The sequence below is a fragment of the Glycine soja genome, chromosome 11 (genome assembly GCF_004193775.1).
Source record: "Glycine soja cultivar W05 chromosome 11, ASM419377v2, whole genome shotgun sequence".
NCBI classification, from domain to species: Eukaryota; Viridiplantae; Streptophyta; class Magnoliopsida; order Fabales; family Fabaceae; genus Glycine; species Glycine soja.
In genome coordinates this window covers 16,796,448-16,810,852 of record NC_041012.1, presented here as the reverse complement: position 1 = coordinate 16,810,852, position 14,405 = coordinate 16,796,448, and the positions used below count along the sequence as shown (strand labels likewise).

Here is a 14,405-nt window from a genome sequence, read left to right as displayed (position 1 = left end):
ATTTTAAAGCACAACTTGATGCATAAAAGCATGTATAATAAAAGTAACCAACACCTAGCAATACAATTAAACAAAAACTCACGGCTTTCATCATGATGCCTAACCAGCATGTGCTTCAAATTGAAAAGGGTTGATATGCTCATCCTTTTTTTGTGTAAATAAAAAGTGCCAAATGTCCCATTGAAACCAGTTATATGAACAATATATATACTAAATCATACTCCTTTTGTTCCTAAATATAAGACTCTTTTAACCAATTCACACCATTTAAGAAAGTTGGTTGACATAGTTAGTAGCATTAAATTTGTTAACAATTTGTATTGTTTTGTCAAAATTACTCTTAAGTTTATTGAGACTTGTAATCTCTCTTTTTTCATTGAATTACTTTCACACCTAATTATCTAATATGTGGTAGTTGGGAGATAATATATTTATCTTTTAAATATATAACATTTATTGTAAAGTAATAAATGGTATTTGGGTTAAAAATAATAAATGCAAAAGACAACTTGAAAAGAGTCTAAAAAAATAGACAAATAAAACTGAAAAAAAATAGTCTTATATTTAGGGACGAATGGAGTATAAGTACCTCACACTTACAACAATTACAAAAAATTCCAAATCTCTTTTTCTGACCAACCAATAGTTGTTGCCCACACAACAAAAATACATTTAGGAATGTTTTTTAAGTCAAGAAAGCTAAAAATGACAGAAAAAAGGTATATAAATATAAGAACAAGTTACTATCAAGGCAACCTTTCCTCAAGCATAATATGCTAATTCAATTCAATTTGCCAGCACATTTTCCCGAAATACCAACTTATGCAAGTGTAGATCCCTTTCAAATTTTAAAAAACATATAGAGGAATATTATATATCTAATAAGACTAAAATATAAAATATTATCACATTCACAGAAATGTACTTATAAATGAATAAAATGTTTCAGATATGTGAAACAAAAACACAAACTTACTTTTTAGTTAGTCTTCCCTGACTCTTAACAAGAGATGAATTGTGTTTCATTTCATGGTTTAATGATTTTGGCAGCTCAACTAATTTTGGAGATCTGAAATAGTCAGATGATGAATGTTATATCAACATGAATAAAATTAAATGAGAGAAATCGCATTAACTTCATTAGTATATCACATGGTAAGTACAACATATGTATGTACTCAAGCATAAAGTTCACATCAAGTACATTTGTAGCTTGTTACACATGCAAACATGACTAGGAGCAGGAAAATAAATTGTCAATCCAACAAAATAAATGATAAGCCAATAAGTAAATATATAAACAATTAAACCTTTATAATGAATGTTACATGCTATTTATTTTTTAGCACTATAGTTACAAACTTTAGTGTACTATTATTAGTTATTAACTATTAATTACTAACTATTAACAAGATCTATGGCATTGGTACATGAACTCACTATTAATGTTAATGCATAGCAACACAAAAAGTTATATTAGGTTTCATGATGCCTTTAAAATACTAAGTGTCAAAAGTTTTATTACAAAAAACAAGTGTTCAATGTTCCATGACAGATGGGTTTGTCATCTTAAATTCTTACATTGTATCATGACCTAAGAATTATGATTATGAAATAAACAAAAAAAATAGTTGGATTGAATTTTCACTGAAACACAACTATTGCTAGAACCAGCTATTGGAGTCGGGCTAAGTTGATAGTCCTTTAAAAAAACTCATACATGAATTGCAAAATAATTTTGATGCAACATTGTTATCTTCAAAAGTACACAACAAAATTCAATATCATTTGTTAAACTATCTAGAATAAGTACAAAAGCACATAAAAAATGTTTACATTTCTCCATAGCGAAGCCTTTAAGGACCCTTTACACAACTTCCTCCACAGTGTTTAATGGCATGTTCAAAAACGTATTCATGACATCATGGAGAGTATGACCATTCTTGAGATAAATATACTTTGAAGGATGCCTTTTTTTTTTTTTTTACTACCTTGCTCAAAACTTGTAGGCGTCACAACTAGCTTTCATCAATAAAAAAATTAAGAAAAAAACTTCTAAGCTATGAAATTTAACATGGTATTGACTAATAAGGTTTAACAATTGCATTTTTATTTGTAAGATTTTTGGGGTGTCTGAGATCGCTATCCTGTCTCATTGTCTACAACTTTCAAAAAATGTGACAAAACCAACCTCAATTTAAAACCTTCTTAGTGAATACTAAGATATAAAATGCATCTTAATTCATTTACCATAATCTTTTTACAGACTTTACAATAACACAAAACTCCACTACCAAAAATCACTCCCAAAACCCTTTCAATTTTTCCCTACAAAAGACACACACACACAAACCTCCAACATGAATTCACACATTGTAAAATTCAATATCACTATAAAAAGTAAACAAGTCAACACCTTGTTGAAAACATAATTCGCACATAGTCCCTCAAGAATCCTAGAAGATAAAAGGTCTTTCAGATTGCTAAGAAACTTGTTTCCTATAAAATCCTTAGACATTTTCCTTATAGTTGAAGCAACGACCACAAAATAACCCTCAACTTCCTTACCAACACCATCTTTAACTTTTTTCATTATTGATTGGGTTAACCTCCTCTGATGTTTCACGTTGCAACCTAAAATTGAAGCACCCCCCGCATCACCATCTACCTTTTTTACCCCACCTTCATCACAAACAGATTGCATTTGCATTTTTGTTTGAACCACATTAGTTTTAGGTTCATGACTTTTGGATTCCTCGACATCCACCACATCACTTATTGCCTCCCCTTCTCTTAGAGCATCACTGGCATCCTCCTTGGTTTTCACCAAATTGGTTAGGTTTTCACTCTTTAATTCAAATGAACCAATTTTTTTGGACTTTTTGTAGGCATAATGGTCTGGGACCCAAACTGCATTTGGGACTTATTAATCTGAGTTCGGCTTAGAGAACCATTTATCTAGAATTTGGACTTCATGGCAAAGACAAATTCTCTCTTCAAGCCCATGTGAACCCTAGACAAGTTCACAAAGTGCTCTAAATTTGTATCATTAGCCATAAGGGCGCAAGTATAGAATCAATTTATTCGGTCTTGGAATTTGAAACGATAAGGTCAGAAACAATCATAAAGGTTCCAAGATTGTGAAAGTGTGTGTGCACACGCACGAATGGAAAGGGAATTAGGGTTTGGAGAAGGAATTGAGAGATTTGAGAATTGTATTCAAAATGGGGATAAAGCATTTGTTTTATCTTGAAGAAGGCAAATAAAGCATTTGTTACCTTGCACAAAATTGTATTAAGATGGAAGTAGAGTTAGGGTTTGAGATGATCAAAAGTTAGTTACCTTGAAGAAGGCAAATAAAGCATTTGTTTTCTTTGTCCAATGCCTAAATTAACCCTACCATTGACAAACCTTGTATTTTTATTCTCTCTTTCCTTTCTCTTTTGCCTTTTAGCTTCCTCGTGTTTTGTGTATTTTAATTTCACCCATTTTTAAAATTTAAATTATATGTCTTGTCCATTAAAAAAATCATAGCTTTTTTTAATGAAATGTTATTCAATTATCACATAATATTAATGATTTTCTTTTTGGTAAATGAAGATAACAATTAGGAATAGATGAAAATTTCACATGTAGGAAAGGAAAAGTACACACACATGATATTATTGTGTAAAAATATAAACTTAAATTTACAAATATATACTTTTTAATAAATATAATATTATAAAAAAATTTAGGTGTTATTTTTTATGTATTCTTATTTAAAAAAATTACATTAATGTTTATCAAAATCATTTAATACATAATCTTTAAACATTATATTATTATTATTATTATTATTATTATTATTATTATTATTATAAAAGTCAATAAATTTACAGATATAACAATCTGCTATTAAATGATTAGGGATATTTGTAGATCAATTTGTATTTATTTTGAACTAAAAAGTCATCCAATTCAAAGATTAAAATAGTTTGTGTGTTGGTTTGATTTAGATTACTTTTTTAAAAACAAAATTGATCAAATCTTTATAAATTAAATACTAGTTATTTATGAAAATTTTAATATAATATAAATTATATATTTAAAGTATTTATTTATTATAATTTTAGTTACATAAAATAATCATTTATCTTGTGATGTACATACTAAAATACTAGTATACATATGTATAAGTTTAATTTGGATTAAATTGAATCAATTTTCAAAATTAAATCTAAATTTAAGTTAGAACTAATTATATTAAAAATAATATATTGAAAGAAATAAGAAATTAAGTTAAATAATTCAATTGATGTTAAAAGCATAAGATGATAAATCACATGCATGTTAGGAGTGTATGTGATATAACATATCAAATGCTTCTTAAGAAAGTGAAGTCTACCATTTTATGAGATGAGAGTATTCAAATAAAAATGAACTAGTATTTTAGTTTGTACATTGCACAAAATAAACGTTTATTTATACCACTAAAATTTATAATTTAATAATAAATAAATATTTTGAAATATATAAATTATATTATAATTAAAACTTGTATTAAATAAATATTTTTAGTGGTAATAAATAAATATTTTAAAACTATATTTTAGATTTATGATAAATATATTTTGTTGTGATATGTTGTTATCTTTAATCTTTGACATATAATTTCTTTATTAAAAAAATTCAAATTCAATTTAAAGCTAAAGATGTTGAAAATAACAGATTTAAAGAAACATTTAAATTCAAACAATTAAGTAAAATTGTTTGGTTTATATATATATATATATATAAAGAGATCAGATCACACAAATGTTACACTTATTCTTAATAGTTGATTATAATATAATCTAATGCTTATAACATAACCACTAAAAATTAGCATGTGACTCATCTTCCTTGGTTTTCCATTCATTCTCTTGCACACAAACACATGAAATGCAAAATCCATCAATGAATGGAAATCAATAATTTTTAGGGCTTTGTGCTTGAATAAATATCTAACACTTTCTAAAGGGTGTGAATAAAAAACCAATCTTTTATTGTTGTTCATCAAATCAATCACTAAATAATAATAAAAGGATGACACTCATCAAATTGTATAAAAAATCCAGTGTTATTTCACAATTTTGGATATAAATGAACCATTGTTGCACATAAATTATACAAATGTAAAAACCTTGCTAGTTGTAGAGAGAGAGAAAGTGATACAAAGGGAGGGAGGAAGGCATGAGCGTTGGAGTAGAAACGAAGGTAGAATCACAACCTTCTTCTTCTCTAAATTCCCGGAGAATTATAACGAGGAAGATTTGTGGAGGGTTTTTAAGAGGTGGGGAAAAGTGTGGGGAATATACATAGCAAATAGGAAGGACAAGTGGGGGAATCAATATGGATTTGCAAGATTCTTGAATGTTATTAATAAGCGTGATTTGGAGAAGAAGCTTGACCAAAGTTATATTGGGAAGGTTAAGCTAAATGTAAACATTGCCAAGTATGGCTGGGTGGCTAGAAATAAAAGGGAGAATCAAATCCGTGATCAAAGGAACACTAGGGGAAACAACACGCAGAATATGGATAAATAGGGGCATATGATTTGGTGGATAATGGAAAGCAAGTGGCATACACAAACTTATATGCAAGAGTACTACAAAAACAAAGTGAAGGAGCTGGGTCTAAATGTAAAGAAAACAAAAAATATGATTAAGATGAAAAGGAGAAAATATGGTGGGGAAAGAAGATTGTAGCAGAGGAAAGAAATATTAAATGGTTGAGTAGAAGTTGGATAGGGAGGTTGAGGGACCTATCGTTGTTTGACAGACTAATGATGTATTTGTGACTTGAGGAGATGGCAAGGTAAAGTTCATATACATGAGGGATGATATGGTTCTAGTTTTAGGTATCTAAAAGGAAATGTTATGTTAAACACTTAAAGAAAAACAAGAAGGAATTTTTTCTATCTTCCATTCGATACAAAAATGGAGTGCAAATATAACGTCAACCAGTAGATTGGCGTGGCTCCAATGTTCAAGCATTCCTTTACAAACTTGGACTGGAGATTGCTTTGCAAGGTCCTAGTGAAAACCTCATCTTTGCAATAGGTGTTTTAAACCAAAAAAAATTAGTATCAACGACCACCCCTATGTTGTTAGAGTGGTAAGGGAAATACCATATGCCTCTCATAAATGTAATTGTTGGAAGTAGGAAGGACAGAGCAATATAAGTAAAGATGATTCTAGGGGAAGCGTTATAGGTATAAAGTTGTTTTCCTTCTACATCGGAGAATGGTGAGGATGATAGAGGTCTAGATGAATGTGAGGCGGTAGAGAAGCATGGCGAAGAGGATGAAGGTTGTTTACCAAAAAGGGAAGATGAAAATTCAAAAAATTACACAATGGATTTTAACCATCAAATAAGAGGAGGCTCTGCTAGGTTGGTAGATGGGTCTGCTGATCTCCCTGATGTTGCAGCAGAGGATATTGCTTTCGAGAAGTCTAAGGAGGAGTGTATGGTTGTGATTGTAAGACACAAAGACCAAGAAGATGAGGCTACAATTGAAAAGAGAAAGAAGTTGATTAAGTCTGTGGAGAAGGATGTTGGTAAGAGTCGAATGGGAGAAAGCCACATTGAGATAGAGAACGAAAAAGACAATGCACAAAGCTACGAAGGTGATGGTCAATCAATGGTGGGCCAGACATGTCATGCATTGGTTTGTGATGGTTTTCAAACACACTTTGAAATAGGCCAACATATTGAGGAAAATAAAGAACTAGAAATTATAAGTTGTAAGTAGAAGTCGTTAAAGGCCCAAGGTGAATATGATAATGAGTCATGTGTGAAGGATATAGGAGACAGACAAACTCAAGCAAAAATTGGGAGATTGAGTGTTTCTGTGTATCAAGGAGAGGATGAAGAAAATCATGTAACAAGGAGAAGAAATAACAAAAAAGATGATGCATGTAGTGAGGATGGAAATTGTTTTTGGCCGTTAATTAGAAGGGCAATAAGGAGGCCAACTGTGGCACTTCTATTCTAGAAGAGAGCTATACTTCATCTGAGAATCAAAAAATAAAGATATAGAAAATGTTGAAGGGAAACTGTACAAACCTTTTGATATGGGTGTCTGATGGTGCTATAAAAAAATTGTAATATTTGGTTTGGATGAAGAATAAAGACAATGAAGCTAAAGATATTTTGAATGTGGGGATGCAGTATGGACTTGCTCTCTAAGGAAATAAAGTTGATACTTTAGAGAAGCTAAAGAATATGGATAAAAAGGATGTCCAGGGTCTAAAGCAAGCGCGAGAGGGTCATTTGAAGGGAACAATAGAGGGTTGTCCATGAAGATAATCTCTTATAATGTAAAGGGACTAGGGGGAGGGTGAAGGGGAAATATATTAAAAAGCTTGTTCAAAAGGAGGATGTTAAATTTTTTGTTATACAAGAATCTAAGAAGGAGATGGTGGACAACAACTTTTGTCATTCTTTATGGGGGCATGGTGACATGGAGTGGCTAGCTTCTCCGGTTGTTGGTGCTTACGGCGATTTGTTACTTGGTGGGGGAGAAAAAAGTCAAGGTGGATATTCTTTAATATGTTGATGACACTATCTTTTTGGGGGATGTATCATTGACAAACGTGGTGGCCATCAAGAGCATTTTGAGATGTTTTGAGCTTGTCTTCGGGCTTAAGGTGAACTTTCAAAAAAGTAGATTTGGAGTGATTGGTGTGGACAAAAAGTTAGCAAAAATGTATGTTTTTTTGTTAAATTACAAGTTTTTGGTGTGTCCTTTTTGTGTATTTGGGAGTCATTATCGGTGCAAACCCTAGGAAAGTAGATACTTGACAACCCATAATTGGAAAATTTACTAGAAAATTGTCAAGTTGGAAACACAAAGTTGTATTTTTTCCAGGCAGGGGGTGTCTTTTAAATTTTGTTTTGTCCTCTTTGCCTTTGTTCTTTTTTTCCTATTTCAAAGTACCTAGACTTATGGGTAATATTCTTATCAAATACCAAAGTGATATTTTGCGGGGGTGTAAGGAGGGTAATAGGAAAGTTTGTCGGGAAAGTTAGGATAAAGTGTGTCAACCTAAATTTTGTGGGGGCCTTAAGGTGAAAAATCTTTTTGTGTTTAATTCTGATTTATTAGCTAAATGGAGATGGTAGCTTTTGAATGAGAAAGGTAAACTTTGGAGTAGTGTGTTGATTTCTAAATATGGTGGTTTGAGGGGTTTAGAGAGGGAGGAAATGACACCGGACACATCTATTTGGTGGAGAGATTTGAATTTATCATGTAGGAGAGCATGTGAGAGTAGCAAAGTAACTTCAGAATATAACAAAACATGGATTAACAATGCAATACAACATACAATAACAATAAAGAAAAATAATTTTAAGAGAGAAATTTTAAATATTCTAGGTTGAAGCACGCAAACATTATTCTTAGAGAGAAAATGCCCCAACTGCACTAGTAGGAAAATCTAATTGCGCTCCTCTCCCAAAATATGACAACCCATTGATTTCGATGGTGTGCGGCGAAAGGATCCCCAAACTTTCTGAACACCAATATTCTTGCTCTCAAAAAAATAATTTTTTATAAGAAAAGGAAGAGAAGAAATTTAGAGAAAAATGCAAATTGTTTTTTCTTCTTGTGTCCATTGGATAAAGAAGGGAGATACATAGGCATATACCCCTTTATGCAATAGCACAAAAAACTCAAAATAAATAAAACTACCACACCGACTGAACATTGAAAACCAACACATAGGAAAAAAAACAAACAAACATAATATAAGTAATAGACCAAATTGACCAACTAAAAGCAAAATCCTAAAAGATAGGAATTCTAGTTTTACATAATAGATTCTAAAATAAATTTTATTTTATAAAATCAAAATTAATATAAGTAATATATTTTATCAATTTTAAATTACAAAACAAATTTTTACTAACATTCCCCCACATAATTTAAAATTTTAAAATATTTTAAAAAAACACAATTTGTATAGAAGCATAAAATATGAAACATGTGATATTGTATTTCAGTATAAGGAATCTTTCGGGTTTGAGAATTATGCCTAGTATTTATGAACTTCCACCTGAGAAAAATGCATAGACTTAATTGTCTTGAACTATATCTTCTTTAACCGGACTTTAGTAGACATGGCAACACAACCCGCACCCGTCGGGTTCCACCCGCCCCCGCCCCGATTTTAACGGGGAAAAGCCGAATTAACTGGGTCTGGGTGCGGGTGCGGGGAAAACCCGTGGTTTTAATGCGGGGCCGGGGCCAGGGTCGGGGGGTAGTCACACCCGCCCTGCACCCACCCCCGCCTCGCACCCGTATACGCGAATTTACCAAATTACCCTTATTTTACCCTTAAATTAGCAAGTATATATGGAGAAGGATCCTGAAAAGTGAAAACCTAATTTCCTTCATCACTCATCAGCCTCCTCTGCGTGCGTTGCTTCCTCCTTCTTCACTGTTCACCAAATCGCAGCCCTCTGCTCAGCCCTCTGCGTTGCTTCCTCCTTCATCACTCATCAGCCTCCTCTGCGTTGCTTCTTCCTTGTTGTTCGGTGCAGGTCCGTTTCTTTCTCTCTCCAATTTAATTGCTTTAATTTTAATGGAATTTTAGAGTCAACTTGTTTCTCCCTTCTCCGCCGTCCACCGTCGCTATTGATTCTCCTCCGATTACACTGTGCTTTTTTTGTTAAACTGTAAAAACTTGACTTCACTTCTCTGCATCTCTTCAACCACAACTACAATAGATCCATTTTTTTTTTTAAATAATTATGAAGGGATAGAAAATATATCAAGAGGATCTTATGTGTTGAGCTAGCTTACCGTCTTCCTGTTCAGTTTTTGATTGTGAGAAGTTTTGTACTTGATAACTTTATTTACTTAGCTGAAATGAAAACGCAACGGCGAGGCAAGTGACTTTTTCGAAGAGAAGAAGAGGATTAATCAAAAAGGCTGAAGAACTTTCAGTTTTGTGTGATGCTGATGTTGCTCTCATCATTTTCTCTTCTACTGGCAAGCTCTTTGAATACTCTAACTTAAGGTCTTTCTTTCTCTCATGAATGAAAATTAGAGTTAGAACAATGTATTTTTTGGTACTTTTAATTTTTATATTCTTAAAGTTTATGTGTGCATCAATGGAAGCAGACTATAAAAGATGAAAGGAAGTCTATAAATACATTTTCAGAAATAATGAAAACAATGTTTTGATATTTATTAAATTTCTAAAAATGCTAGATCTTTTTTCAAAAAATGGAGAAAATATTGATCTACATTCTCTTATGCTTATTAAAAGTGAAAACAAACACAGGAAACATTTTTTTTTGTTTTTGAGAAAACAAACACAGAAAACATGAAAAGTAGACAAACTCCTATGTTGTGCATTTGTTTAGAACTTTTTTTTTCAACTTTTATTTCAGCTAACATTAATTAGAGTCCCTTTTCCTGTGTTAACAAGACATGGTTGTATGTAATCTTGTGACGGAGTGTCATGTTCTTTTTACTAGTGCTGAGATTTTCAATTGTAATTTTCTGAAGTTGTTTGATTAAGTATCTAAGATAACTACTTATCTTAGCATCATTGTGCAAAGTGATGAGATTGACATTTTGAATCTAAGTTATTTACTATCTTTTGCTGCTGCCTGTCCTGTCTTAGTGTGTACAGTTTAGCCAAATAAAAAACTTATTATGTGCAATTAGTTTGAAGAGTTGGGTTCTTCCTTCAATGCAATCAATGTTTAATTTGTGACCTGTTTGATGGCTCTAACAGTAGCTTGTATAGAATTTCATAATTTATGTTAGTAAGTTAAGAATTACCATGAAAAGCCTTATAATATAACTGGACTCTTACTATTATGTTACTATTAAAGATCTTTTTTTTCGAAGAAGCTTACTATTATAGGTCTTAACACTTTCAAATGCTTCAGATCTTATTATTTAACAAATAAACTTTGCATTATTGATATAATTCATAGTATTATGAAATTGAAAGTAAGCATACTCAAACAAATATGATGAATTTGTCTAACATCGGAATATGATTAATTTGATTGCTTGTGTTTGTGTTTTATCACTTTATTTATATGTTCCATTTCCATTCTCAACCCTTATTGTTTTATCTTTTTGGTCATCCATTACAGGGGATAGTATTATAAGCATAGAGACTAGTGATTAGTATTTAAACTTGAGCCAACAATTTAAAGGTGAGTATTACCAAGGTCTACATTATTGTTTAAGCATATTTCAACTGTCCCTTTTTCCTTTTTTTACTTGCTCAATGTTGATATTGCTGTAATATTCCTATCATTTCTTGCTTCATTAGGAATTATTGAAATGTGACTCTAATAGATTTTTTATGAATTATTGGTTTTAGATGGCAAATGAAGGTACCTCTCAACCACAATGTCCACTCATTTCTCAAGGAAGTACACATCATCCAACTCTAAATGGACAAGAAAGTTCACATCAACCAACTCCAAATGGACAAGAAAGTTCACATCAACCAACTCCAAATGAAAGTGCTAACCCGTCAATTGTTGCTCCTACTCCCACAACAACCGATACTATGGAGGTTGATAGTGCAGCAACACAAAACCGTCCAAAAAGGCGTAGAAGTGAAGTTTGGGATCATTTTGAAAAGATCATTGTTGATGGAAAAGTTAAGGCTAGATGTAATTATTGCAAGAAAGATCTTGGTGGATCATCAAATGACGGGACATCACACTTAAAAGGACATTTATTGATTTGTCCTCACAAGAAGATTTTGGAAGGTAAAACGGATAAAGGACAGACATTTCTTACTGCTAAAACTTTGCAAGGTAAACAAGAGTTGGGTACTTGGAGTTATAATGTTGAAAATGTTAGGAAAGAGCTTGCACATGCAATTATTTTGCATGAATATCCACTTTCGATTGTGGATCATATTGGTTTTAGAAGATACTCAGCTTCTCTCCAACCATTATTTCAAGTCCCTTGTAGAAATACTATAAAAAAGGAGATACTCAAAGTGTACGAATGTGAGAGATCATCATTGTTGAAGTTGATAGAAAGGCTTGAAGGAAGAGTGGCCATTACTTCTGACATGTGGACTTCGAGCAATCAAAAAAGAGGGTATATGGCTGTGACTGCTCATTACATTGATGGAAATTGGACTTTGCATAGTCAGATTTTGAGGTAATTATATTTTCTTCAAAAAATAGTTTACTTATGTGAATGTATGTATGTTCTTGAAAATTTAAGTTTCATTAGTACTCTGTTGCATGCATTAATGTAAATGGTTTATTAACTTTCTTATTTAAGTTTCATTAATATTATAGTGAATCTTATTATGTTAGGTTTATTTATGTTCCTGCACCTCATACAAGTGAAAGACTTAGTGATGTGTTGGTTGAATGTTTGATGGATTGGAACATTGATAAAAAATTGTCTACTATCACTTTGGACAATTGTAGCACAAATGATGCAATGGTTGAAAAAATTAAGGCTAGGCTGAAACCAGATTCACTATTAAGGGATGGGGCCTTACTTCATATGCGTTGTTGCGCACATATACTAAATTTGATTGTAAAAGATGGCTTAGAAGTTGTGAAAGATGGGGTAGAGAGGATCCGGGATAGTGTTGCATTTTGGACTGCAACACCTAAAAGGAAGGAATATTTTGAGTCGACAGCGAATCAGTTGAAAATCTCTTGCACCAAGAAATTGGCTTTAGATTGTCCGACTAGATGGAATTCCACTTACAAGATGCTTGAAGTTGCCATTTTGTATGAAGATGTATTTAATCGATTAGCACTTCAGAGAAATGGGTACACTTGTTTGCCAACAAGTTCACAATGGAAATTTGCAAAAGATATTTGTGAAAAATTGAAATTGTTCAACTCTATCACTGAAGTGTTTTCTGGCACTAAGTATCCAACTGCCAATGAATACTTTCCTAAGATTTGTGAGATCAAAGAAGCAATACTTGAGTGGATTGAATCCTCTGATGAATTGATAAAAAAAATGGCCGAGAACATGTTGGTAAAGTTTGATAAGTATTGGAGTGTGATTCATGAAATAATGGGTGTCGCTGCTGTTTTGGATCCTAGGTACAAAACTGATTTGCTTGAATATTATTATGCAATCTTCTATGGAAATGATGTTGATCATCAAGTTAAGTCAATCCGACAATTGTGTTATGACTTGCTTTATGATTATCAATTGAGAATGAACAATGATTCTAGTGGTGATTCTCAAATATTGGAAGCTAATGTTGGTAATGTTGGCAGTGATGGTTTGAAAAAATTTGATTTGTTTGTGATTAAGAAAAAAAGAGCTAGAACTTCATATGTTAGAACAGAGTTGGATGTTTATTTGGATGAGGAAGTTTTACCAAGAAGTCCAAATTTTGATATTTTATTGTGGTGGAAGTTGAATGGTGTCAAGTATCCAACACTTCAAGCAATTGCAAGAGATGTGTTGGCGATTCCTGTTTCTACTGTAGCTTCTGAATCTGCATTCAGTACCAGCGGTTATATTGTAAGCCCTCATCGAAGCCGACTTCATTGGACCACTTTAGAGGCTTTGATGTGTGCTAGAAGTTGGTTATGGAGTGCTGAGAACTCGGGTAAATTTTTAATTTATTCATTTAAATATGAATGTATTTGAATTAGTTAATAATTTTGTATATTTTAAAGATTGTCATTGTTTATATTGTGTTATATTGATAGGTAATTTTAATTCTAATGTGGGAAATGAAAATGCTATTTTACTCACTGAAATGGAGTCTGATGATGAAGGTATTCTTTTTAAAGATTGAATTAAATTTGTCAAGTTAAATATTTATATTCTAACTTTTATTTTTCAATATAGGTGAACCGACAGAACCATTGATAACTGACGTTACTTCTGTTGCAATCTCCCGCCTTGAAGATGATGATTTTTATTAAACTTGGTTCATTTGGAACTTTTTTCTGTTTTGATGATTTGAAATACTTTGTTGTTTTGAATATGTATTGGTTCCGAGCTAGAATGATATTGAGAACGAACTTAAAATGTTATGAGCTCTTTGGAAGCTTTTGTCGTTTTGAATATGGATTGGTTATGAGTTGTAATAATATTTAGACAAAATTTGAAGATGTTCTAAGCTTGTTAGAAGCTTTTGTTTTAATTATCTTCTCACTAAACAGGTTTTTTAGAAGCTTTTGTTATTAGTTCTTTTTGTTACTGTGAAAAAAATAATTTTTTTTACTACAATTTTCGCGGGTGGGGTTGGGGCGGGGCTGGGAAACCCGTCCCCGTTGGGGGCAGGTCTGGGTGTACAATTTTTATCCCCGACGGGTTTGGGGGCGGGGGCGGGGCTGGGTACAGTGAAGCGGGGGCGGGGGCGGGTATGTTAAAACCCGCCCCCGCCCCGTTGCCATGT

At 32.3% G+C, this 14,405-nt stretch overlaps 1 protein-coding gene across 1 annotated transcript; it reads left to right on the top strand.

Moving 5' to 3' along the window:
- The first annotated feature begins 12,809 nt into the window (after positions 1–12,809).
- LOC114375966 (zinc finger BED domain-containing protein DAYSLEEPER-like) lies at positions 12,810–14,118 on the top strand. The gene is made up of 3 exons (XM_028333844.1): positions 12,810–13,607; positions 13,711–13,779; positions 13,853–14,118. Exons 1-3 carry the CDS (start codon positions 13,004–13,006, stop codon positions 13,927–13,929), a joined length of 750 nt encoding a protein of 249 aa, XP_028189645.1. The 5' UTR covers positions 12,810–13,003; the 3' UTR covers positions 13,930–14,118.
- The last annotated feature ends 287 nt before the right edge of the window (positions 14,119–14,405 follow it).